Consider the following 22,507-nt stretch of genomic DNA (forward strand, 5'->3'; position numbering starts at 1 on the left):
GCTCTCCTGCTCTCTTTCCCCTCATTTAGTCCTTGACATGATCCATGCTCTACAGCTCTGCAGGTGGAATGAAGACCTGCGTCTGCTCTGCCCGTGCCGTCCTTCGTCTCTACCTAAATTGTTTGACCCACCTTTATAATGATCGCACTCGCTCCCGCTGAGCGCGCCAGGCGCGCTCTCGCTGCAGACAACACAACCAAACTGGCCCCGATCAGGATTTGACAGGCCGAAACATGCCCTAAAATCACCAAGAATAATATCCACCACCTTCTGAACGGGGCCTGGCCCGTCTCCTGCATCAGGGGCCGCCGCAGTCGCCCATCAGCTGTTCAACAGCTGTTCGCCGCAACACTCAATGAGACAAAGACATCGAAGCTCAAACTGCTGTTGCGGAAGCTGTGATCGTATAGTGGTTAGTACTCTGCGTTGTGGCTGCAGCAGCCCAGGTTGGAATCCGGGTCACGGCAGCATGAGATAAATTTCTTTATGTGTATTGATGGACACAAGCCAAGCAGAAATTTCCCACAATGCAATAGGGCAGTGTTTGGTCAGTGTTGAGCAGGCGTCAGTCTGACAATGATGTCATATTATTGTGTCATCACCTGACCAGACCCAAAAGTAGACTCAGGTATCAGTTTCTTCTCAATGCTAACGTCTGCTAGCTTAGTCTGCTACTTTGATGGCTCTGCCTGCTCAAAGGTCCAGACCCAAAAGTAGGCTCAGGTATCAGTTTCTTCTCAATGCTAACGTCTGCTAGCTTAGTCTGCTACTTTGATGGCTCTGCCTGCTCAAAGGTCCAGACCCCTGGATGTGGTGGTTCCTACCTGAACGTAGATTCTGTCAGCTCATGTTGTTAAATCAACTCACCAGGAACACCAGTAGATTTCAATGGACTGACAATGAGTCTCATTGAATGGTAAACATGTCAAATATGAAGTCATCACCTGAGGAGGTCTGCTGCTGGAATGAAGCTCCAGATATTCACAAGATATTCTAGATCTTAAAATAAAGCATTTTTATATTTGATTCCTTATTCATTCAGGTCATCCAGTCATGTGACTGAAGTCATCCAGTCACGTGACTGAAGTCATCCAGTCATGTGACTGAAGTCATCCAGTCACGTGACTGAAGTCATCCAGTCACGTGACTGAAGTCATCCATTCATGTCAGTGATGTCACTTGGCAGGACTGTCATTGCCGTCTCATTCTAGAAAAGAATCCAGACTCCACCTGTGGCTCCATGATAACTGATGGACCTCTGGTTGGAGGCTGGACGATGATGTTTGGACTGGAAGGAAAACTCCTTGTCCAAATTCCATTGTGTTCAAATTTAAAGTCCCACAATCAGAAGTAGCTGAATCTGACAGGTGGAGGTTTGGAACTACAAGATGGTGATGTTTTCTTGACTTGATGCTCTGACTGTCAGGGTGGATGACAGCTTCTTCTGCTGCTGCATCTGAGTGGCTATGATTGGAGCTTTTACCTCCCAAGGTTGTCTGGTTCCAGGGGACATTTTAGAATTCCAGTCCCCAACCTTGGCTGTTCTGAAACTCTTCTCCTGAATCACTCCTGAGCTGCAGCAAGAACAAATACCAGTGCCAACCAGATCAACTTCATGGCTGTTTTTGTAGTGATTTGGTGCCTCATGAGGAGAAAATTTGGGCACAAAAGTTGGACAAGAGTGTTTGTGGAGGGGTGTTTTTTTTTTTGCAGTGTTGTAAGTCACTGTAACTGCAGCTGAATGATTGAACTTTCTCCAAACATCAATCCCTGTATCAATGTGAGATAGAGTGACATAAATGAATAGAACATTACTCACTGACTGAAACTTGAAAAGCACCAGACTTTGGTCAGAGCCTGGTTCTAATGTTACTTAACAGCACTTTTTTTCCACTTTTCTTTCTTCTTCCAATCAACACTGCCCAGAGTTGATTTGAGGAAATCACACTCACACATTCGACTGTCATGGAGGGAGCGCCACTGATGCAGTTTGGTCAGACGGTGCAGACACACTTGACCCCAGAGAGGTGAGCAGGTTTTGGACCAGGTTGGAACTTGTCAAGTATTTGAGACAGAAAATGACAGAAAACTTTAAAAACAAAAAAACTTTTTTTTGTTTCAGATTTATTGCCCTTGCAGTAATGTCTTATTTCCAGCTTTGCTCTCCCTCAACCACTGTTTAGTGTCGTACCGTAAATGACCAGTTAGTAGTTGGTAGGCGTTTATTTTTCTTAAGTCGATGTGGACCCCGGGTGTTGAAAAGAGACCAGGTGTCGATTGGTAACAGGCTTTTATTTTGGCGCTGGCCAGCACTGGGCCACTATTATTATTTTTTTAGCAATAGGTATACAAGGTATAACAATATACTGTAGTACTTTAAAGAACAGTAGTGCAAATATCAAGATTGTCCAGAGAACACTTTCCACAAGAACACTTTATTAGTAAGAAAAGGGGCGTGACAACTTGAGGCCCGTATCCTTCCACTTCCACGACAGTCTCATGCGGCCAAAATAGCAGATCTACAAGGTGATAACACGTCAACACGACCACAACAGTTTTCAGCTTGCTGCTAAACAGTACTTCAACTACCATTCCACTGTGTCATGGCAGTGACTGATGTGTACTACATGCAGTACTAATCAAGTACAGCCCTGACTGATACTTTATCTCCAGTGATAGGAAGGATAAGAATGTTGAAATGGACCCAGCAGGAAGAGAATCTCAAGTCATGGCAACTTTACTGAGCAGCACTCAGTTAAGTTCAGGAAACACCAGACAGTTTTACCACCTGTCAATGAAGTAGTCAGTAAAATAAATACCCTAAATCACCAATTAACAGCCTGGTGTCAAAGTGCCGCCAGGTCTCATTTGATGGCCGAGGGTCCGACCTCATTTTGTAAAATAGACGCCTGTCTCAAATAAACGCCAGGCTTGTTTAAACGCCTGGGGGCCATTATTTGAGATCAATGTTATCTTAACTTGGTTTCATGTCAGATTTAGCAATTTTTTTAACTTACTATCAATCCATGCGTGGGCTCCACGGTGGTGCAGTGGTCAGCACTGTGGCCTCACAGCAAAAAGGTTCAGGTTTTGAGTCCTGGCTCAGGCGCGGGATCTTTCTGTGTGGAGTTTGTTGTTCTCCCTGTGCCTGCGTGGGTTCAGACGGCTTTGAGCTAAGTGTACGTGGTTGGCTCTTCCTGCGTTCTGGAGTCACTAAATGTCTGTTATTTGTGAGTATTTGAAAGACAAAATAGGATTTTCACAAATCAAGGATCACAAACTCAATACGACACATTTATTTTACTTTCAATAAAACATCTGTGACTGCCGTCTTGATAGTTTTCTGTCATCATTTTTGGACTGTGAACCTTTTCTGTGGACACAGTAAAGCTCCAACAGTCACGCCATACATTTACTAGTACAGACGCGCCCACGCCACTCGCGACTTTGAACATTTCAATCATCTGCTGTCAGTCTGACGCATGACTGCGGTCTTCTTGCTGGTATATTTGATTTAATTTGTGGCAGGCCAAGAATAAGCAGCTGAAACCTGAATCTGCTGAATCACAGGGTTTATTTTAAGAACAGACTTTTGCTGGTAGCTTTGCGTCGCTTCAACCTTTTCATGTGCACTTCCCTTTCTTTTCTCTTTCTTCCTGCCATGTTTTCCTCAGGTGTTCAGGATCCTCTTGTTGATGAGACCTGTTCTATCTTTCTCTCCTATTCCTTCCTTCTCCGTCCTACACAACCCAGCTGGACTGGGGTCAGCATCTCACTGAAGCCGTACCAGTACACAAAAATCGGACCTGCTATGTTAATGAGAAGCTTCTTCTGAGTGAGAAGCAGAAGTTTGCTCATGTAACCTCCGAACACCCAGTCTGACTCCTTCAAATAATCAAGTTTTGACCTGACACACGCCGACACCTTGTGGATGCAATCTGAAGTGCAACTGCTGCCAGCTTCAGACTAGAATTTTGAACAAAGCACTGACATGACGCAGCAGAATGACTGACAGTGTCTTTGTTACGAAGCCCGAGTCATTGCGGTCTACGAAGACTCGTCAGACCTGCTGTCGGCGGTCCCGGAGGAGACCGGAGGACTGGGAGTGGACATCGTCATCGACTCTGGAGGTAAACACACCTCCTCTACGACCTCGTTAATGCTGGTGCAAGCGGGACCGTGTTCAGAGCCCTGGAGGGACCATCCAGATTAGCCTGCTCCCTTACTTCAGTTAGTGAATATTTTTCGCGAGAGTTGTACACTGTGGCCATGAAATGATCGAATGGAGGATCGACGTGAAGCCTTGCTGCCTCCACACATCATGTTTGCTCTTTTAGCTGCGCACGAGTGCCGTTCCTTTCCCAGCAACAGGAATTCTTATTTACAATGTTTACTCTGTGTTTCTTGTCATGTTAAGTGCGTCTTCAAGAACAAGAGCCAGAGGACATGAAGCTCCTCCCACACAAGCATGACATCATCAGTGTTTTGGGAGTGGGGGGGCACTGGGTCACATCCCACCAGGACCTGCAGGTGAGTTGTGCATGTCCAGCCTGATAGCAGCTTCATAGCAGGGTCCTGTCCAACTGTTCCAGCATTTTTATCCCAACATGAACTAAACACATGAACTAAACAGTAACGTGTCCTCTGGTGTCCTACCTGAGTTTGTCACTGACGCTCCTCAACTGGCTTCCCCAGCTGGATCCTCCAGATTGCAGTTCAATGTATTTAAAAGCAGCCACGGTCTCGTTCCTCAACGCTGACGTCTGGACAGCTTCGTTGGCCCAGCGGGGGCGGTACCTCCGTATCCTTCACCAGCAGACTGCAACCTGAGGCCGTCTCCTTAGCAACGGCTCGTGGCTTCTGGTCCCTATCAGTTCAACCTTGGTTCACTTTCTGTCAGCCACTGCAGGTGCGGTGAGATCAGGTAGTGCCGCGTCTGCTGTGTTGGACAAGTTCATGTTTCTACCCGCAGCAATCAACTGCGCGAGTTGCTCCAGTTTGTTTCTCTCACAGGACCCAGTCAGCTGGTGCACAGCCACCTCAGATCACCTTTGAGCCACAAACTGTACCAGAGTCAGTTTGTAAAGGACTCAGAAGACCACCTCCTCTGAGGTTTCACCCCTGCAAATAAACAAAGAGCCGGACGGAGGAAAAGACACCAAAGTGTGGTTCGATCAGATCAAACGAGGAAGGTGTGACATCATTGCATCTGTTGTATGACGTCTTTAACAGTCGTGTGTCAGACATTCTGAAGGACATCGTGGAGAAGATGTCAGCTGGGATACTCAAGTACGTCCAACCTCGGCAGACTTGCTTCTCTGTCCTCAAATCCACAAATCAAAAGAATTCCCTGGTTTTGACTTCGTTTTGATGGCAGATTTAGTGAACATTCATGCTAACGCAACACATTTAAGCTTCAAGTTGAAGTCACTTCCAGATTTTTCTTAAGGGAAACACTTATTTGAGAATTTATCATTGAGAACAACTCATATTCACCTCATATTTTGCCAAAAGGTTAAGAAGGTCTAAGTTTTAAGATGCTGTTGAATTCAATAGAGCAGGAAGATCAGGGAGACAAAGGAATACCTCAGGATTTAGATTCCTGTCATCGACACATCCCGAGACAAGCAGGGACAGAAAGGAGAAGAGCGTTCTAAACGCGCATTCCCCTTCTTGGTTCCCTGGAATGTGCCTGGTCGATGCGGGAAAAGCAGCACTGGAGTTGGTGTCTTTAGACTTTTTGCCAAATTTCTTTTCCATTTCACTCCATATTATTGTCTTCTTTGAATTTTCAAACAAGAAAACACTACTTGGGTAACTGGTTTGATCTGACCGGGGTGTGGCTCAAGGTTAACTCAGGAGTACAAAGGGGATCTGTTCAGCGTTGTTTTGAGGGTCAAAAATCTGTGTGGCTTCTATCCAGAGGAACACACAAGGAGGCCAGCAACATCCACCTCGGGCTCCATGTGGTTCCAGCTGGTATCTGAGTGTGGTTTGTAACCAGCCCGTAGCTCCTGATCCACAGAACGAGGAGCGTCCGCACGCCACAGATCAACCCAGTCACCCAAACTCAACCACAAGTCCACCCATCCTATCCCAGCTCTGTTTCACTTGACCAGAAAAGAGGTTGACTTCAAAAACATGATTGTGGCTTTTACAGGAAGTCCTGTTCTGTCATAATCAAAAGTGATCCTCCGTCTCCAGACCCCAGCCTGAGGAGGCGGTCCCTCTCTATGAAGCTACGGTCGCCATGGAGAGCGTGCAGCGTCGCAAAAAGAAAAAGGCCGTAGTTCAGCTGAGATGCTGCTGCTGCTGGATGTCTGAGGCGGTGAGACCTGGACCTGATCCTTTAAAACTCAAAACTTTAAAGAGCACTTTCATTACTAAGGAACCTCTTCAACTGTCTCTTGCTCAAATGCGGACATTTTTTTGACTGTGTTGTTTTCTCAAATGTCACATTTAGCTCCTAAACAGGTTTGATGCGGGTCACACATTTGAGATGAGCTCCTTCTGGGGCGTCGGCTCCAACAAAGTCCTCTGAGGTCTGCAGCCTTCAGGTTTAGTTTGTTTCTTTTTTCCCCCCTTTGTGAATCCACACATCTTTCTTTGCACGACTGTAAAACTCATGTAATTAAAAGGAAGATTCTTTCTTTCTTCTTCTTCTGGCGAAGTCTTACTCAGCTGGCTTGTGATGTAATTGGAGGGGAGGAACCGAGGAGTCTGGTGCTCAGACGCCACTGTGACATGCACACGTCAGAGTGAAAGCTACAAAACAGTATTATGCGTTTCAGAGTAGCATGAATCACACGCCATGACGGATGGATCAGAACTCCTCTCTTCCAGAATCATCACTCCTTTCTGATGAATGAGTTTCCCTCTTAAACACACAGCCGGATGTTTCCCACCCAGCACGCCATGTTGACGACGAGGCCCAACGAGATTGATTTGAGCCGCTACAGCAGCTCAGTGTTGCCTGAAGGACGCTGCAGCTGTTAACATGGCCGGTGCTTTTCCAAACGTGCTCCAACTGCACACCTGGAATCAAACCCCTGATCTCCTGGGTACCTGATGTCCACACGTCCTCATCAGCAGGCGGGACAGAGATGAGGCCAGCCGATGAACTGGTTCACTCTAGAGCCTAATGGCCAGAGCACCTATCACATGTCTGTTTGCAGCATCATCGGGTTGCCATGGCGACATTTGATTGTCTCAGGGAGTCCTGCAATGTCTCCAGACTACTTCCCAGGATGCACCTCTCCTCCTGTCGCAGTGACATCACCACATCTAGCTGCTCCTTGATTGACAGGTCACACCCCAGGAGACTTCGAGAAATCTACACACACACACACACACTCATTTGAAAATGGTCTGGTAGTTGCTGTTGTGTGTGTGTGTGTGTATATTTTCGAACCTCGTCCAGAGCTTGGTGTGTATCTTGTAGCAGTCGTTGACACACACACTCTGCTGTCTGAACACTCCAGCGCTCTCTCTCCTCACTCCCCATCTGGCCAAGCAACACTGCCCTCCACTGGGGACTAAAAGAACAGACACACACATCCCAGACTGTAACTTAACGAGACACACAAACTGATTGATGGGTTCTTTTAAGATAGCGTGCGACTGCGTGTGAGTGTGTGTGTTACTACGTCTTACTACAGCGTCTGTGGCAGAGACAACAGTCGGAGCGCCGTCATCAGCCTCCAGCCAGGACCGTCGCTGCTCACCGTCAGATTACTACCGCCAGGGAGAGACAGGCGGCGCTGTTTTCATTGTACTTTCATCTGTTTAAAGCCTGAGGTTGATTTAGGGTTACATGACAATGTGAAATAAAAGTGTGGGAAGACGGATGAGATGTTTTTATCAGACTGAATGTGCTGTGATGCGTTTTCCCTCGTCAGCCAAAGGATTTGCAAAAAACCCAAATGCTAACAAGCTTGAAGTTACACAGGTCGCTAACTGGTGAAGGTGAGTGGCAATTTGTGCCGTAAAAACTGTTGAGGAGTGTTCAGGGTTCCATTCTGACCTACGAAATCCTGTGATGTTTTATTGGAGCGTCGACTTTATCGCACCGTAACCACACTCAAGCCACAGCAGTGACGTGCCAGTCGTTCATGTTACCAACAGGAGCAAAAAGAGTAATAGTACTTCTATATTTTGTCTTCAGACATGACAAGCTGGTGAATCCTACTGGTGGAAGTTGTTCTCTCTGAGAAACTTTCTCTTCTGCTCCAAACTCTCGTCGCCTCTCAGAACCTCACACAGCAAATCTGCGGCAGAGAGACGGAGACGGCGAAGCTTGATGGTCGTTTCGTTTCTTACCAGCACGAGTTCATCCCAGCCGTCATAAAGATGTGATGTTTTCACATAAATGTTGAGTTGAAACATTCAGAACTACACCAGTGCTCAGCTTCAGCTCACCTGTGTCCACATAGACCACGCTGTGAGGGTTGCCGGGGGCAACAAAGCCATACTCCAAAAGCAAGCGCTGGTGGTCATGGGAACCGTAGTTGATGAACGTCTGCTGGAAGCGCCGAGTCCCGGAGACGCTCCTGATTTCGTAACATTTGGTGGCGTCATTGAAACTTGCTTTCACCTGAAAGGAAATGATGTAAGAAAGTTTGCTGTGACCTCGGCAACGCCAGTTTCTGTGTTGATAAGAGGGCGACGTTTACCTGCACATCAGGACGGTGGTTGAGCAAATCCAGGAAGGGAGCTAAAGCATAAACATCCTGTCCACACAGGAAGTTGTTGGACCGGTGAGACATGAAGACCGAGCGAGTGTTGACGCTACACCACGCCCACCTAGGGGAGGGACAGGGGGAACAGCGTCATCACCCCTCAGAGTCGGCTGCTTTTTCACGGGTAAAACAATGAAAGTGCTCTGTCACTGCAGTGATTCAACAAAATAAAACAGTTTCATGTTTGGCTGAACACAGAAGCTCAGAGACACCAGCACCACGACCACCGACCCAGCGAAGGCCCCGGGAAGTAGAAGTCAAGACAAACACAAAGCCAGGGAGGAACTTTACCAGCGTTTACAACAGCTGCACAGAGCGCCACGTCAGGAGACGGTGACGTCAGCGGCAGATGTCAGCACACTGACACAGAGACGGACCGGAACCGCCCAGAACCAACACAAGGTTCTTGTTGGGGGTAAAAAGAGAAACACGAGAAAGGTCCTGCTGTCCTGGGAATGACACCAGGATGAAACCCCTTCTGTGTCCCGAGTCAGCGCCTGAACGTACCTCAGAGCCTCGTAGCTCAACACGTCCTCCACCGGCTGATCCAGGATCGGCTGCAGGGACCTACAGGATCAGCGAGTCACTGTATAATCAACAGTACATTTGAATGTCCTAAGTATGAATATAAACTGCTGTCAACCGCACAACTGTGCAACCTCGATTTTGAAAAGTACTGCAAAAAGTTGCAGAAATGGCTCTTTTGTGTCAGGTATTTTTAGTTCCTGTTATATTTTTGATTTAGGAAAAGTTAGGTTGAGACAGCAGGTTTATGTGTCTTTGCTGAAATATGAAGTATAAATATAACGTATAAATAGTAGTATAAATATGACGACACACGATGATAAACTAGTTGTTGATATAAACCGCCACTTTCTTTTCTGGTCGTACAGAATATTGGTGTTAGCGTGCTAGCCATGTTAGCTTGTGCTATTTCCAGGCAACAGTCTCTGGTAAGCTCACTTAAAAAAGTCCCGATTGGACGAGTGAATCTCTCGCAACGCCTCCCTCTGCTCGAGAGCCCGCCTCTGCACACTGGCAGGCAGGAGAGCTATGACATCATCAGTGAAGTAAGCCGGGCAGGTGTAGGTGGTGGGCAGGACGTCTATGTAGGCGGACCAATCAGAAGCCTCTCCTCTGTGACGCTCACACACCAGGAAGATGCAGAGCACCAACAAAGGAGAGAGGCGGGGCTTCCAGCTGCACAGACAAATACGCAGTAATGTTTTACAATGTTATGTACTATTACTAGTACTTCTACCTCATCACACAGACAAACAGAACCAGGGTTCATGCACTTTCATGACTTTGTCCATCGTCACTGGACCACTCAAACCAAACACTCGCCACTAGTTTGATCTAGACGTAAATTTTGCCCTGACAAAATCATAGTCCACAGCAGAAGCGTTTCACATTCACAAAAATTAAGGGTGAAATATTAAGAACAGCTTTTTTATAATGTACTACAATAAAATCAAACACTTCAACCTCAAGAAAAACGTATATTAACTTTACAACTCTTACAAACACAGTGACCGACGTTTTAAGCTCGAATGAAGTGGAATCCTCCAACATTTCTGCGTACCAGTGAATCTAATAAACTTCAGCGAGATCGTCACCGACATTTTCTCCAAAACGTCAGAACAAACGCAGGTAAAAAGCAAATTATTAGATGTCTAATGAGGGAGTTTAATTGTTCATATGAAGTTAACAAGTCAACACTTCACCTCAATAATCGTCAGTTATACCGCGTCTTCATGCTGCACGGCCGCTGCGGTGCCTCCAACACCACGTGGTTAGCTTGTTTTTCCGGTTCCGCGCACTCAAGCTGCGCACAGCTCGCAATTCGACTCGCTCGTTTTCTCCAATTTTCCTCTGTAGCGTCACCAGCTCGGGACCGTCGCTCCTCACCGGGACGCCAGACCACATCAGTAAGATCGACTCACCCACAGCTGATAGTTAGCACCGCTAAAGAGCGCTAGCTAGCTAGCAAGTTAACGAGCCGGCACGTTTGTCAAAGCTGATTCAGTTCCCGTATGATGACGATTCCCGCATGGCCTCGTGGCCGTTTGAGCTAAAATGTCAAAATGCCTCATGACACGGGAACTAACTGCTGATTCTGTCTCTAATTTCACGGCTGTTCGCAGCAGCCAGCAACTGTGTCCGTGCTCTATCAAATTACAAATGAAAAGCTGCATGGAGGTCAAAGGTCATCCCAGTGCTGCTGCTATGACTTGGCACTTTTCCTACAGTTGGGAGCAAATGGTTCTGCCAAAACAGCTAAATTGAGCCCTTTGATGTATTTTGGGTGTCAGGTTGAGCACAAAATGAAAGAACAACAGCTTCCAGGTGACACCTGCAGTAACGTTTGTCCTGCTTCTTTGTGTAACAGTGTTCAGAGCACCTTACACCGGGTCCTGGACATGATTCCACTTGATACATGTTAGTAACTGCACAGTTAGATTTGGGTTTGAGGCTGTTACTTCAGAACCTGTGATCATGACTCAGCAAATTTCAGGAACAGAACAGCCTGGGGAGCCGTTTGTGTCTTGTAACTTGTGACGTCACAGCCTCTTCTGTTCACTCAGTATTCAAACGTCTCTGTTTGTCCGTCAGGGGACAGCCATGTCTTCCAAGGTTGCCGTGGTAACGGGCAGTAACAAGGGCATTGGCCTGGCCATCGTCCGGGCGCTCTGCAAACAGTTCCAAGGAGACGTTTACCTGACAGCCAGAGACGTGTAGGTAACAGTCAGGTGCCTCTGCGGGAGCACGGGGACGCTCGCCGCTGTTAGGAATCATTTATTGTCCCGACGAGGGATTCTGGTGCTTGGCTCGAGTTCTGTGAATGGAGAGGAACGTGTCGTCTGGTTGTGTTGCAGCGGCCGCGGCCAGGAGGCGATGGAGTCCCTGGCCTCGGAGGGACTGAAACCCCTGTTCCACCAGCTGGACATCAACGACCTAAGCAGCATCGCCACCGCCGCTGCCTTCTTCAAGGAGAAGTATGGCGGCATGGACGTCCTGGTCAACAACGCCGGGATCGCCTTCAAAGGTGGAAGGAGGCGGATAGATTCACCTGCATGACTCACACTTTACCTCAGACAGATGACGAATGATTAACCAGCATAATGATTCCTAGTTACAATAAATGTGTTTGTTTTGTTCTGATTTTGTTGTTAATCTCATATTTGAATGCTGGATTGAGGATCAGTCGCAGCGTTTAACGTCCTGAACTGACGAGTGGCTCCTTCAGGCTAAATACTGAGATCTGAATCGATTTACTTCCATTCAGTCAGATTCTTGAATATTTTTTCAAATTCACAATGTTGTGTTCTTTCAGTGTGTAGGACGTCTGAATATCATAACTAATGCTAATAACATCAGTAAATATCAGTTGATAATATATTATAGAATATACATGTTATAATAATCCCCCCTCCCCCCACAGTGGCGGACACGGCTCCATTCGCCGTCCAGGCCGAGGTCACGCTCAAGACGAACTTCTTCGCCACCAGAGACATGTTGACTCACTTCCTGCCGCTGGTTAAAGCTGGAGGTAAAGATACTGGACACGGGTGTGATGAAAGCACGGCTGGGATGTTCCGTGCATCGCTCCCGCACGCCGGCGTTGAAAGCGACTTCTTGAGAGCAGTTCTGTTCTGCCCGGTTCTGCTTGATCCTCTTGCTCTGGTGTTCGGTGTCCTGCTGTTTCTTCTTGACTTGTACCAAGCGTGTTGTAACAGCCGTCCTCACATGTCTGTTCAGGTGCCAAAACCAGTTTGACAGAGAAAATCAAACGTCTGAAGAGACAAAAGCTGTTGCGTGCCTTGAAACAGAAGACCAGACAACTGGAAAGGAAGACACATTCCAGCCAGCACGAGGAAGTCCACCAAGCCTGGAAGGAGAGTTTATTAATATATAAAAAGAACTCCGTGATGCTAGAAGCGCTTACTACTCGTCCCTGATAGAAAAGAATAAGAACCACCCCAGGTTCCTCTTCAGCACCGTGGGCAGGCTCACCAAGAACCATAGTGCTGTTGAGCCATGCATCCCCCCAACTCTCAGCAGTAACGACTTCCTTTCTTTCTTTACTGAAAAGATTGTGAATATTAGAACAAAGATTACCAGTAATGGAGGACAGACTACAGTCCCCATAGAAGCACCTCCCAGACTTGGTGCTCACTTGGACAGTTTCTCCCCCATCGACCTGTCAGAATTAACTTCTGCAGTCGGTTCCTCCAAGTCAGCCACTTGTCTGCTGGATCCCATCCCGACAAGCCTCCTTAAGGATGCCTTCCCTCTAGTCAACACTTCTATATTGAACCAAATTAATCTTTCCTTAGTCACAGGTTATGAGCCACAGGCCTTTAAGGTGGCTGTCATCAACCCTTTACTTAAAAACCTTCTCTTGACCCAGATGTGTTAGCCAACTATAGGCCGATATCCAACCTCCCCGACATCTCCAAGATCCTTGAAGGTTGTCCTGGAGCAGCTACATGAACATTTGCACAGCAACGAGCTCTTTGAAGCCTTCCAGTCTGGATTCAGGGAACACCATAGCACTGAACCAGCACTGGTCAGAGTCTCTACTGATCTTCTTACAGCTTCAGACAGAGGTCTCGTCTCTGTCCTTTTGGACCTCAGTGCTGCATTTGACACCATCGACCACAGCATCCTGCTACAGAGACTAGACCATGAAACTGGGATTGAGGACCTGCCCTAAAATGGTTTAAGTCCTACTTATCTGACAGGTTTCAGTTTGTTAATGTTAATAATGACCATTCAGAGTACAGCAGAGTCACATATGGTGGACCGCAGGGTTCAGTTTTAGGACCGATTCTCTTCACTCTTTACATGCTCCCATTAGGTGACATAATCCAGAAGCACTCGATCAACTTCCACTGTTATGAGGACGACACACAACTTTACTTGTCGATGGAGCCAGACGACACAAGCCAGCTTACTAATCTGCTAGACTGCCTGAAAGACATTAAATCCTGGATGTCTTCTAACTTCTTAATGCTCAATTCAGATAAAACTGAGGTCATCATGTTTGGACCTAAACACCACAGGGACACACTCTTGAATCGGATCACTCCTCTAGATGGCATCACCCTAACTTCGAGTACAACTGCAAGGAACCTTGGGGTCATTTTTGACCAGGACCTTTCCTTCAGCTCCCACATAAAGCATGTGACTAGGACCGCCTTCTTCCATCTGCAGTATCGCTAAGATTAGGAACATCCTTTCCCAGAGTGGTGCTGAAAAACTGGTGCATGCATTTATCACTTCTTGGCTGGACTACTGCAACTCTCTCTTGTCAGGATGTCCTAAATACTCTCTAAAGAGTCTCCAGCTGGTCCAGAACGCTGCAGCCAGGGTTCTGACGGGAGTTAAGAAGAGAGAACACATCTCTCCACTTTAGCTTCTCTCCTTCCTGTAGGATCTAGAATCCACTTCAAAGTCCTTCTGCTGACTTATAAGGCTCTCAATGATAAAGCTCCATCCTATTTGAAAGAGCTCATTAGTCCCTCCTGTCCCACCAGAGCACTCCGCTCCCAGAATGCAGGTCTTTTAGTGACTCCCAGTATCAATAAAAACAGACTGGGAGGTAGAGCCTTCAGGTACCGGTTCCTCTACTGTGGAACCAGCATCTCTCCATGGGTCAGAGAGGCAGACACTTTAACTACGTTTAAGTCCAGGCTTAAGACCTTCCTCTATGACAGAGCCTTCAGTTAGGACTGGTTCAGGTAGCTCTGAACCATTGATAGCTATGCTGCTACAGGCTTAGACTGCTGGGGGACACATCAGGTTACATGGAGCCCTTCCCTCCTCTCCTCTCCTCTCCCCCTCTCTCCTCCTCTCCTCCCTGCACATTTTTGGAACTGTCACTACCACTACTTGTTGCACTTTGTAGTTTGGCCTTGGTGTCTCGCAGTCTCTCTGTGTTTCCACAGATCCACCAGAGCCCCAACCGCCGCCTGCATCGCCCCCCCCCCCCTCTTATTCCCTACTGTTACACTGGCCTGCGCTCCCCTTCCATGAACCAGTCTACCATCCAGTCCCCCATCAAGCTGGCTTGCTCTCCCTGCCTCCCCTCCCATGAACCAGTCTACCATCCAGTCCCCCATCAAGCTGGCTTGCTCTCCCTGCCTCCCCTACCAGAAGCTTCCTTCTTCAACTGTTATTAACATTTCCGTGTTTCCCACATTTTGTATTGTAAACTGTTTTCTTCTCTGTACCAACATCTACTGCACGTCTGTCCGTCCTGGGTGAGGGATCCCTCCTCTGTTGCTCACCCTGAGGTTTCTCAGATTTTTCCCTGTTAAAGGTTTTCTATGTAGTTTTTCCTCAGTCGATGTGAGGGTCTGAGGGCAGAGGATGTTGTTATGATGCCATGTGAAGCCCTTTGAGACAAACTGTTTGTGAAAACGGGCTCTACAAATAAAATTGCCTTGCCTTGCCTTGCCTTGCCTAAAAAGGCTGCAGACCCCTGGTAAGGGAAAGTGAAAAATAACTTAAGCCAGTAAGATCTCTGACCAACTTACCCCACTGAGAAAAAAAATGAAGGTTCAACCCAGAAGTTCAAGCTGCTATTCAGTAAGTAGTATTGTTTGGTGTAGAAAGTGAACTTCTCCATAGATGGATAGGATATTGTACTAGCTATTCAACAAAATAATTTCTTGCTTCTCCAGGGCAAACAAAACTGTGTGTGACCCAGAGTGTGGTATCAGTACATCAGCACGTGGAAGTGAATAGATAAATATTGACAGAATACTACAAGCACAGTTCAATGTAGTACATGGTGTCATCATCTCATGTGTACATCACTAAGAGAAATACTACTGTGTGTGACCCAGAGTGTGGTATCAGTACATCAGCACGTGGAAGTGAATAGATAAATCTTGACAGAATACTACAAGCACAGTTCAATGTAGTACATGGTGTCATCATCTCATGTGTACATCACTAAGAGAAATACTACTGTGTGTGACCCAGAGTGTGGTATCAGTACATCAGCACATGGAAGTGAATCGATAAATATTGACAGAATACTACAAGCACAGTTCAATGTAGTACATGGTGTCATCATCTCATGTGTACATCACTAAGAGAAATACTACTGTGTGTGACCCAGAGTGTGGTATCAGTACATCAGCACATGGAAGTGAATAGATAAATCTTGACAGAATACTACAAGCACAGTTCAATGTAGTACATGGTGTCATCATCTCATGTGTACATCACTAAGAGAAATACTACTGTGTGTGACCCAGAGTGTGGTATCAGTACATCAGCACATGGAAGTGAATAGATAAATATTGACAGAATACTACAAGCACAGTTCAATGTAGTACATGGTGTCATCATCTCATGTGTACATCACTAAGAGAAATACTACTGTGTGTGACCCAGAGTGTGGTATCAGTACATCAGCACATGGAAGTGAATAGATAAATATTGACAGAATACTACAAGCACAGTTCAATGTAGTACATGGTGTCATCATCTCATGTGTACATCACTAAGAGAAATACTACTGTGTGTGACCCAGAGTGTGGTATCAGTACATCAGCACATGGAAGTGAATAGATAAATCTTGACAGAATACTACAAGCACAGTTCAATGTAGTACATGGTGTCATCATCTCATGTGTACATCACTAAGAGAAATACTACTGTGTGTGACCCAGAGTGTGGTATCAGTACATCAGCACATGGAAGTGAATAGATAAATCTTGACAGAATACTACAAGCACAGTTCAATGTAGTACATGGTGTCATCATCTCATGTGTACATCACTAAGAGAAATACTACTGTGTGTGACCTTTGTATATCATAAGGGTGTCCAAGCTTTTTTCAAAGAGGGCCAGATTTTAAAATGTGCAAATGTCCAAGAGCTGATGTACTTGTACTTTAACCATGAAAGGCAAAATATTTGCTGTGTTAAGCAATTGACGTGAACAGATATTGTAATTTCCACCTTCCCTGGAAGCATCAGCCCTCAAAATCAGTCGTCCTCTTTTCATCAAGAGTTGCCATGGAACAAAGTGGCCTGTATGGGGCACACAGTCAGGGGAAGTTCCAGAGTGCTGCTGTCACCATGAAGTGGAAAGAGAAACTGTGTTCTGGGTCTGCATGCGTTCTTAGTTCTGTTTGACAGTGGTGGTGGGCCAAAACTATATAGCCGTATAGAAGCTGACCTCATGCCATGATTGGCCCCTGGCCGGGACTTTGGACAAGCCTGGTGTTGAACATAATGAACCTTAATTTCAGCAGCTCAAAGGTCATTTAAAAAATATTAAACTGAATTTATAACAGCTACTGTCCTCACTATCTTAATTGAGATTTTTTTTTGATTGACAGAGTTCAAATCAAGAAGATGTGTGGAAAGGCCCTGGACCAAGGATGAAATGAGTGCTGTCATGAAACACTTCAAAACTCCCATTTCAAAGGGACACCTTGACACAAAGTTGGAGTGTGGCAGTGCAGGCTTCCTGAGCACCCTGTTCTGATGAGCAGGACCATTCAAAACATCAGAGATTTTGTGAGGACCAGGGGCCTGATGTTTGAAGAAATATGGTCTGATAGAGACCTCTTTGCTGTTACAGTGAATGTGTTGGGTCTGTGGTTGAGGGTTGTTTTTACCCCTTGATTCTTGTGCAGTGGACTTCCTGTTCCGCTCAATTTCTGTTGTTTAAATTTGAAATCAATATTTTGCAGTTCTCTCAGGGCAGTACTTGTGATGAAGTCATTTCCTTACTCAAGTGTTGCTGTGCACTTTATGGTGGGATACATTACTCTGCACTTCAGATTTTTGATGTCGATTTAAATCGTAAATCAACAGTTGATTTGAATTGAAAGATGTGAAAACACATGAATACATTATTCATGACTTATTAACTGATTCAAACACCATTTATTGTCATTTCAGGACATGAGGGTACATAAAAGGAACAAAATTTAGTTAAAAATAGCATTCAGTGCAAATTTGATATATAAAATAAATTTTCAGTGTTTATTGCATTTAGATAGCAGAGTATTGTGGAGAGAGTATTAGTCTTACAGTTTAGTAATATTACTCTCTGATAATACCAGGTAATGGGCCAGTGGGGTACTTTTTCACTGATGCATTGCCAAACAACACTAATGTATGTGTGTAGTGTACAGTTTGAGCAGTGTGCTGTCCTCATAGGTAAGAGTTTTGGCCTGATTGTGTGTGTGTGTGTGTGTGTGTGTGTGTGTGTGTGTGTGTGTGTGTGTGTGTTAGTATTGACCACTTAAACCAGTGTGGTCCTCATAATTAAGGGTTTTGGCCTGATTGTGTGTGTGTATGGAAAATGTCCCAATAAATAATGGGGGTCCTCAGAATCCACTGTGGTGCTAGGAAACACCTCCTCCCGCCCCGTCCTCATAAGCTTAAAATGTCAGGTTTTCATATTTTCAGATTCTTTGACAATAATCTCATTTTAAATGGACAGAAATGTTTCTACACTTTTTGGGGCCAATTTGATCTTTCTTGCATCTGTCTAACCCTAAGCCTGAACCAATGGTCTACATTGTGCCTTTGTATGGTTTAAGGAACGGTCGTCTCCATTGCTCAAAAGTCAGTCCAAATTACTGAGATGGATGGCCTTTGAGCCTGATTTCAAGCCTGCACGGCCCGACGGGAGGTCCAATCATTGCTAAGGAAGGGGAATCACCTCATACTGGTCAGTTACATCAAACGGAGAATTTGATCATTTTCAAAAATGTCTGTCATATATGTGTTAGGAACAAGAGGATTTTTGTTTTAGAAATCTTCAAACCGGGTCTTATTTTCAGATCAAACTACTCATGGAAAGTGAGGCCAGCCTGACTGACATATTTCTTGACATGGGCAAAAATAAGGACAGTAAGAAACTAAACTGCACTCCAGGATTGGATCGAATGACAAACGGTCAACAGATAAGGTTCCATTCAAATGGGAGAAAGAATCTGGAATGGTCGTCACAGAAGAAGGGTGGTGGAATATTTGCTCTGTGCGGTCAACTTCCAGGAGTTCTGGTCTCTGGAGAGGTTTTTGTTGGTGGACTCTGGTGAGATATTTCATAACTCCTAAGTTGAAATGTTTACTTTACTTATATTTATATTTATACAGCACTTTTCATACAGAAATTGCAACACAAAGTGCTTCACAGAAATGAAAGAAAAACAGGCAACATTAAATACGATATAAAGCAATGAAGCAATACAATAAATGTTAAGAACCCAGCCTTCCCAACCCACATGACCACACACACACACACACACACACACGCACACAACCACACACTGACTGTCAGTACAAACACGGCAGGGCCCTGATCCTAGTGAGGAAAGACCACCTATGGGAGCATTTGCAGACAGGGGAGAAGGCCAAGGGGCTGTGTTGGAGGAGCTGTGGTGAGCAGCCAGCAGACCATTTTCATTTATTCTGGAGCTGCTCAGTTATTCAGCCCTACTGGCTTAGATGATGCATGGAATACAACAAAATTTGACCATGAAATTCACAGTTCTGTTTCCACAATTTACCTGGGAAACATTGCACCTCAAATGCTGGGGCGAGACAAATATGATCTTCTCTAAATATTATTAGCAAGCAGCAAGAAGACTGGAACTCCAAGATGGTTGCAAGCCACACCTCCAACAGAGTGGGACTGGATTGATATCGTGACCAGTATCCAAACTATGGAAAGGATGACCTTCTGGTTAAATCTAAGGACTGATAAATATCAGCAGCACTGGGACAAATAGATGGATAGATTAATAGATGGCTAGAAGAGATGCTCACTGAGCCATCATGGGAAGTGTAAATCCATCAGTATAACATCTGAATGGGTGGAGAAGTGACTGAGTGTTTTTCCTTCTTTAAAATGGGTGTCTCCCTTCTGTTGCATATTGTTGATGTGTCTTCTATAAGAATACAAATCAAAACAAAGCTTTAAAAAAAGAAAAGGCCAGAAAAGTCCCAGTGTGAACAGTTGACCCTCCTTGCGGTGGAGGTGGCATGGAATGAACAGAAAGAGTCCGGTACAGCAATTCCTTCCAAGAAGACCTTTTTATTCCCAGGCAAACAGGTGTACGACCAGATGTGACAGAGGTTCAACCATTCCCCGGGCAGATGGAAACTGGCGCCTTATATACCCGCTTGAAGAATTTCCCCCCCTGGCCCCGACCAAGAGCAGGGATCTCCCTCTATCCCCAGAATCTCTTAGCTCCCAACACCACATCAAAAAAAACAGAAATTACCAGTCTAAAATTCACCCATGATTTATGGTTATAGGTCCTTAAAAATTGGCCAAACTCCCCAATATACTAGATTTGCCCAGATAGTTCCAGCAGCAACACCCCCCCCTCTCCATTCCGACCGTGGTCTCTCCCGGAACATTTATCCGGTGACGGTACCCGCCCGGACTCTTTTGAACGCGGACACAACAGAAAGGTGAGTGGCACAATCCAACACTGGCACCCTATTGCACTCTACCCTGTGGAGCTTTGACACCCCGAAACCTCCTTCCACTGCTCGACGCCTCCAGTCCTCATCGTTACATCTCTCTGCCGACAGGTGGAGCGATACTGGCGCAGACACCCCCGCCTGAGGACCACCGCCACCAAGGCACGGTTATATAGATAAATAAATATACATAATCAATAAATAAAGATGCCGCAAGCTGGATAGGGAGCCGTGTGCAAATCCGCTCTGTAATTTACTGTGCAACACTCAATAAAGTGCCGATCTTAAAGTGCGTGTGCCATTATTAAAGTGCTGTGCTAATTGTGAAGTACTGTTAAAACAACCCCCGTGCAACCTTCATACATTACTATCTTAACGAAGGGCTCTTCGTTACACCCAGGTTGCTTCCTAAAGTGTAGTAACATGCTGAGGGTCACGCCCTCACAGTCGTTAAAGCTTCAACTTCTCACCTGTGACTTAGACCTGGAGAAGCCTGCTGGGTGAGAGGCCCAACCTCTTCAAGCAAGCTGAAACAATCCAGTTGCCTTCAACCCACATCTTCAGAGTTTCCGTGTCCTGAACAGCTGAGCTCAGTCACAGACGTCTCTCTGAACAAACTGAATTTTCCCCTATTTTTATTTGGCAGCTTGTGGAACATGTCTCTACAGCCAGTGGGATGGATCCAAGTCCGACCGGGTCTCCCGCCATGTTTCTGCATGACTGGCGCATTGACGAATCCAAACCCAGCTGCAGCTGAAAGAATGACACTGACGCTGAAATGAAAATGCCATCCACCTGATTTATTAAATGAGAGAAATTAAGAGTTACAGGTTCATCATTCTCACAGTTGGTCATTTTAATCAGCTCCTTCCTGTTTTGGCTGCAGAAAATGTGTACATGGAGAAATGTTGCCTGAAGGATTATAATATGTTCCTCTGGAGTGAAACACACCGCTCTCCACCTTTCCATGTTGAAGGACGGTCACCTAGTGCTGGCTCCGCCCCTTTCATGTGAACACACACACACAAAAACAGGAGACGAGATGCTGGCTTGATGTACTGAGTTTTACCGCTGATCCCTGACTGATGTTATTTGCCAAACCACAGTGAGAAAATGACCTGGATATGCTGACTCTGTTTCATGGTACAGTCCCCAGAAAAAAGGAGGGAAAACAGACACCTGTGATTTCAAAATAAAACAGGAATTAACCAGGACAGAGAACAACACAAGAAAGCTGACAATTTGAAACAAACCACATGACTACAGATGAATTTCTTAAAATGAACTCACTGACAATCAGCAGTCAGAACAGGACTGTCACACTTCCCCCAATTTGAAGAACCCAAATTAGATGTTGCCTAGTTGGCTCCTCTGATTAACTACTAATGTCAACAGCACGACCCTTGAGATCAAGTTACACCATTTGTTTAACTTTCACCAAAACAGAACAGAGAAATTTGTCCCAGTGAAAACAGGAAAGGATGAAGGAGTTCCATTACAAGTGAGCCTAACAGAGCCAGCTTGAGGATACCCCACAAAGTACCTTGACACCAAAAACCAACCACATTTGATATTGGAAACACTAGACTGGATCAGGAGGGTCGCTGCAGGGAGTTTATCAGGCCGGTCCAACACCAAGTCACTAAGGCCCTAAAAATAGAAGAATGAAAAGAAAGCATGGTTATAAATGCTGTTCCTGGTCCTGAAATACCACCTAGCATTTCTGTAGATGTGAAAATACACAGTGCTGATGAATCCGTTCCAAATCTGTGAAGGGACTGAATTACCATCATAAAGGTGCTCCTACTCTGCATCACCAGTGACGCTCCTCACAGTGACATTCAACCCCACAGACACCTTGTTGTTCCACTGACCAGATTTAATCACTGCTCCTGAGTCACCATTCTGAGGACTTGCAGGTGTCAGGCACCTCCACGTCAACAAGGGCGTTTTAAACACACCCTCTTATATTACCCATATGCTACCAACAGTCACGTGCAGCTGAATGAGAACAAAACTAGGATTCCTTTGGTTGGTCTCAAGGCTTTGATGCTCCACTTCAGCTCTTTCTGTCCCTGTTGGTTAAATTATGTTAGGAGACCTAAAAGCTTGGGTGCAGCTTTGAGATGGTTGACGTTCACTTCCAGAGGCACAAAGCAGATATTTCCTGATCTGCAAAGTCAATTTCAGGAGTAAAAGTCAGCAGTACATGAGTGACTTTGGAACGCTACTGAAGCTGTTACCTCAGGACAACTGTTGGTTGGGGGAGTTCTTTTTCTACTTTTAAAATCCAAA

The 22,507-nt window shown here is 45.7% G+C and overlaps 2 protein-coding genes across 2 annotated transcripts; one reads left to right on the top strand and one right to left on the bottom strand.

Moving 5' to 3' along the window:
* Positions 1-1,749: 1,749 nt before the first annotated feature.
* Positions 1,750-9,970, bottom strand: LOC147270860 (SET domain-containing protein 4-like; the record flags this gene model as incomplete). The annotated part of the gene is made up of 9 exons (XM_086205513.1): positions 1,750-3,221; positions 4,657-7,333; positions 7,412-7,535; positions 7,654-7,734; positions 8,189-8,267; positions 8,419-8,593; positions 8,673-8,802; positions 9,246-9,305; positions 9,702-9,970. Coding segments are annotated over 8 exons (1,074 nt in total), but the record flags the coding sequence as incomplete, so codon positions are not given.
* Positions 9,971-10,537: 567 nt separating this feature from the next.
* Positions 10,538-17,473, top strand: LOC147270861 (carbonyl reductase [NADPH] 1-like). Its single transcript, XM_086202214.1, has 5 exons — positions 10,538-10,669; positions 11,355-11,476; positions 11,618-11,787; positions 12,184-12,291; positions 17,104-17,473. Exons 2-5 carry the CDS (start codon positions 11,364-11,366, stop codon positions 17,250-17,252), a joined length of 540 nt encoding a protein of 179 aa, XP_086058340.1. The 5' UTR covers positions 10,538-10,669; positions 11,355-11,363; the 3' UTR covers positions 17,253-17,473.
* Positions 17,474-22,507: the final 5,034 nt, after the last annotated feature.

This window comes from Aulostomus chinensis, chromosome 1 (assembly GCF_037954235.1).
Source record: "Aulostomus chinensis isolate RoL2024-O1b breed Wild chromosome 1, RoL_Achi_v1.0, whole genome shotgun sequence".
In the NCBI taxonomy this organism is placed as follows: domain Eukaryota; kingdom Metazoa; phylum Chordata; class Actinopteri; order Syngnathiformes; family Aulostomidae; genus Aulostomus; species Aulostomus chinensis.